At 59.2% G+C, this 4,411-nt stretch overlaps 1 protein-coding gene across 1 annotated transcript in view; it reads right to left on the bottom strand.

Annotated features, from left to right (window-relative positions):
* Positions 1 to 390: 390 nt before the first annotated feature.
* Mvp (major vault protein) overlaps positions 391 to 4,411 on the bottom strand; it is a 25,939-nt gene continuing 21,918 nt past the window's right edge. The window contains exons 10-15 of the mRNA XM_033758502.1: positions 4,201 to 4,411; positions 2,754 to 3,140; positions 1,979 to 2,095; positions 1,713 to 1,839; positions 1,053 to 1,241; positions 391 to 751 (exon numbers count right to left, since the gene is read on the bottom strand). The exon at positions 4,201 to 4,411 is cut by the window's right edge and continues 38 nt beyond it. Of these exons, the coding sequence (XP_033614393.1) occupies positions 554 to 751; positions 1,053 to 1,241; positions 1,713 to 1,839; positions 1,979 to 2,095; positions 2,754 to 3,140; positions 4,201 to 4,411 (1,229 nt within the window). The 3' untranslated portion in view covers positions 391 to 553. The remainder of the gene's footprint in view (positions 752 to 1,052; positions 1,242 to 1,712; positions 1,840 to 1,978; positions 2,096 to 2,753; positions 3,141 to 4,200) is intronic.

The following is a 4,411-nucleotide window of genomic DNA, read 5'->3' as shown; positions in this document are numbered from 1 at the left end:
AAAATAAAGAACAGCTGGTTTGCTACAGTTTGGGATCACATTCCCTGGTCATTTTTTAGTTTTTATTTTTGGTATCAGGAATTGAACTCGGGACCTTGCACTTGTGAGGCAGGGAATGGAACCGCTGAGATAAATCCCTGGCACTGGTCTATTTTTTGAGATGAGATCTTATGGTGTCATCCAGATTGGCTTCAAACTTGCAGAGATCCTTCTGCCTCAGCCTTTGGAGGGCTGGGAGTGAGGTGTGCATCACCATGCCCACCAAGTCTGTCTCTGTCTGCCCCCATTTCCCTTTCACTTTGTAGTTAGGAACAGGCCGCTCGTAATGGCTCCAGGATTTCCCTCCACCATCATGCTCCCTTGTGACCCAGGAGGAGATAAGAAAAGGCACTTTTTAAAGAGACAATGACTTTATTTTGTGGTGCTGGGCATGGAACCCAGGGCCTAGAGCAAGGCAGGCTGCTTCTCTACCACCGAGCTGTACTCCCCGCAGAGGAAAGGATTTAATGCTCAGACGCCCTGGTCTTTCTGGTTGGCTGTGGTGCAGACCCCGCTAAGGCCCAGCATATGCAGCTCCAGGGCCTTGAGGGCCAGCAGGAGGCTGCAGGGGCCCATGGGTGGCCTTCCTGGCTGGGGCCTGGCCATCGGCCCCAAGCCCCAGCAGCCCATAGGCAGTGTTGAAGAGGTTGATGGGCGTGGAGCCATCTGTGATCAGGGTGGACTTTAGGCCCAGGGCCTGCAGCAGTTTCACCTGGAGGCGTGAGGCACACCATAAGGGCAACACCAGTCAACCCCACACACTCTGGCTGCCCCCGGCCTCACCCTCCTGGAGCCAACCAGCCTGAGGTACTCTTTCCTGTCGTCATCTGCTGTGCTGCCTGACGGAGGTCCCGGCCATCTGCCGGCTCCCCAGGAGCTCCTAAGGCCGTACCCGACCCGACTTGGCATGGACCGCTCACTGACAGGGACGCGGGGACCATCTGCTTACCCCTCCCTGGTGTCTTCCCAGATGCCACATTTCTCTCTGCCTTCTCAGTGGCCCCAACTCTCACCTGCATCTCTGGCCCGGCCACTGCCAGGTCCCTGATGGTGCTGGGACCGAGGGCCTCTGTCATCTGCTTGAACTTCTTCACCTCCACCTCCGCCAGCTGCTGGGCTTTGCTCACTTCCAGCTCCAGCTGGGCCCGGGCAAAGATCAGCTCCTGCTCTCGGACTTTCTGGACCCGCTGGAGCTCAGCCTCCTGGAGGGACAGAGCCAGCCGCTTTAGACTGCGTGGCCTGCAGCCTGGCACACCTCAGGTCTGCTGCCAGCAGCTGGTGAGTGTGGACTCCTTCCCCTGGGCCTTGGTCCCTCAGCAGCAAAGGGGACGAGCCCAGCTCAGCGGGAGGCCTCTCCTTTTCCTTTTGTGGTGCCAGACATGGAACCCAGTGCCTCAGGATGCTGGGCAAGCTCTCTCCCTCCAAGCTGCACCCCAACCCTCAGGCAGGCGTCAAGCATGAAATAAGGCCACACACATAAACCAGACACCCGGTGGCACGCAGGTGGGCAGCGCTGGAGCCCACATCAGCAGGAGGGTGCGACGACCCTTACCTGCTCGTGAAGGTGGTGAATGCACTGCTCTAGAGGACAGGACTGGCACCTGGCCCTCTCTGCCCTCAGGGGCTGCAGGGACCTGGCCCGGGCCACCCTTTCCCCGAGCATGGCCACTCACCGTCTCAATGGCCAGCGCCCGAGCCTTCAGCGTGGCCTGCAGCACAGAGCCTTCGCCCTCGATCCTTGCAGCCTCTGCTCGCGACTCGGCCTCGGCCTTGGCGGTTCCCGTGCTCTCCACAGCCACGCTGCAGGAGGTTGAGCCAGGTGAGGCCCAGGAGGAAGTCTAAGTCTGCCCATGGCCTCGTGCCACAGCTCGCGCGCCACCTGCCACCTGCGTCCCGACAGCCCCACCCACCATGCATCCTCCTCTAGGTCTCCACGAACCTCATAGCCTCGAGCTCCAAGAGCTGCTTGCGAGCCTTCTCAGCCTCTGACTGGTCCAGGATCTTCTGCCGCTCCAGCCGCCCCCGGGCTTCTTGCTCCAGTCTCTGAGCCTCGTGCCTGGAGGAGGGCAGGGACAGGAGACCGCTGTGTGGGCTGGAGCCGGGCATCCCTCGGCACATAGCTGGGCGGTCCAGGCCCGAGGAGGGCAGCTGAGCCGGGGCCTCACGTCTACCCAAGGCCTCCAGTGCCAAACAGCACAGGCTCCTCCTGGGCCGTGACCCAGCCAAGGGCCTCCCTGTGGTCAGAAAGAAAAGGCAGGGTTATCTGAGAAGAAGCCTGCCTTGGAAGGGCCGGGGACAGCGCTTTCTGGGCGGCAGAACGCTACTGTGAGGCTAAAGGCAGAACTTTATGCATCTGAGAAGGGCTCAACACTTCCCTAGGGAAGCGGGGTGCAAAGCGGGTGCAGGGAGTTGGGCTGGACCTGAGAGCCTGGAAGGCCACAGAAAGACCTCGAATCTTTTCACAAGCAAGGTGGGAAGCCATGGGAACAGGGCGGCTCCCAAGTCTGAGGTCCCACTGTCCGGGGGTAGAGACAGCTCCTTGGGCAAGGATGCAGCAGCTGACTCTATGCATGCCATGTCCAAGTGAGCCCACATCTTCCCAGTGATGGCGAACCTAGGCACCCGTGCCACAGGGCTGCTTGGTATCATCAAGGGCTCTAGAAGGTTCACCATCACGGGGTTGCCCTTCGGCGTGGGTTCCCGCTGTCACTCACTTGGCTGCTGCCTCCTGGGAGTTGGTGGTGATCTCGATGGCCAGCTGGACGCTGCGCTGAAGGGCGTCCCGGGTCCGTTGGTCCACAGGCTCCACCGACTGCACGTCCACACTGCTGACCACCAGCCCATTCTGGGGGAAGATGGCCCGATCCCTGGGCCTGGGCAGGGCCACACCCTCAGGGCCCTTGGCTTCAGAGGTCTCAAAGCCGAAGACGGCCGCGCGAATGATGCGGGCTGAGTTCTTGTGGAAGTCATCAAAGGAGACGGAGGCCACAGCCCCCCGCACCCGGGATGCGATGGCCTTGCAGGCGTCACCCACGAAGTCAGGCACTGAGAAGAGCTTGGCTGCTTCCCGAGGGTCGTCCCGGTCACTCAGTTCAAAGTGCCTTTAGCAGAGGCCCGGAGCAGGGCAGCCACGTTACCCAGGGAACAGTCCTCTGAGAGGACCTGACACCCACCCTCCCTGCCTGGACAGCAGCTCGCGGCTGACACCAATTCGTGCCTGGTAATAGCTAAAAACCCTCACATATGTTCCCACCCTTGCAGCCACCCTCAGAGGTCAGGACAAAAATTTTTCTCATTCACAGCAGAGGAAACAGGTCCAGGAGGCTAAGTAACTGGCCCAAGGCCCCCAAATACGGAAAAGCTGAAGCCAGGCAATCTGGCCGTAAAGTCTGTGCTCTCAGCTGTGATGCCACCACGTCCTGGAACACACCACTGCCAGCCCCCTCATCAGGCACCAGTGCCTAGGCCAGGAGGAGAGGCCCACACTTGGGTGTTGGTGAACATTTTTATTTTTCTCTCTTTCTTCTTCCCTCCCCTCTCTTTCTCTTCCTTTCCTTTTCTTTCCTTTCCTTTTTCTGGTACTAGAGATTGAACCCAGGGTCTTCTGGGTTCACTGAGCTATATCTCCCACTGAGTCTCTAAATGGAACTTGAGATTCTCCTGCTTCAGCCTCCCAGAATGCTGGGATTACAGGTGTGTACACTGTGTCCATTTTTTCTTTTAGGTTTTGAGATAGGGTATCACACTAAATTGCATGGAGTAGACAACACTGCTATCCTCCTGCCTCGGCCTCCTGAGAAGCTGGAACTATAGGCATGCACCACTACACTGCACATGAACCACTGATCTTTTAATAATATTTCAGAGATGCATTTGGCTGAACACAGGCTGGGAGTTTAGCTGGGGTACTGTCTTGCCACTTGGTGCATGAAGTCCTAGTGCTAGGAGGTGAGCCAGTATCTTCCTTGGACTTCATACATTCCTAGCCCTTTTCTTTTTCAGCACTGAGCATGGAACCCAGGACTGCCAGTGTCCTATCACCGGGCTGCCCTCCAAGCTCCCAGCTTCCCTCTCGGCCAGGGCACCGCACCCCAGTCTCTGTCCTCACGGGTGCATCCCTCCTGGGCATCCCCTGGCACTGTGCCTGCAGGAGGCCCTCACCAGTTGTAGGCGAGCTGCAGCTGCAGCCTGGCGTGGTCCGCCGTTTCTATGGTGATGACGTCTGTGAAGAAGTCCGGCCCCAGCAGCAGGCAGAGCGCGCGGCGGGCATGGGGACGTTTGGGCCGCCCCGCTGAGAGGGACAGCACAGTGAACTGCTCCTCGGGACCCAGCGACACCAGCTCCGGGCCGAAGATCACGCTGCAGGGAGAGC

Source organism: Fukomys damarensis, unplaced genomic scaffold, assembly GCF_012274545.1.
Source record: "Fukomys damarensis isolate Sample0158 unplaced genomic scaffold, DMR_v1.0_HiC HiC_scaffold_34, whole genome shotgun sequence".
In the NCBI taxonomy this organism is placed as follows: Eukaryota; Metazoa; Chordata; class Mammalia; order Rodentia; family Bathyergidae; genus Fukomys; species Fukomys damarensis.
This window is presented reverse-complemented; position numbering and strand designations above follow the sequence as displayed.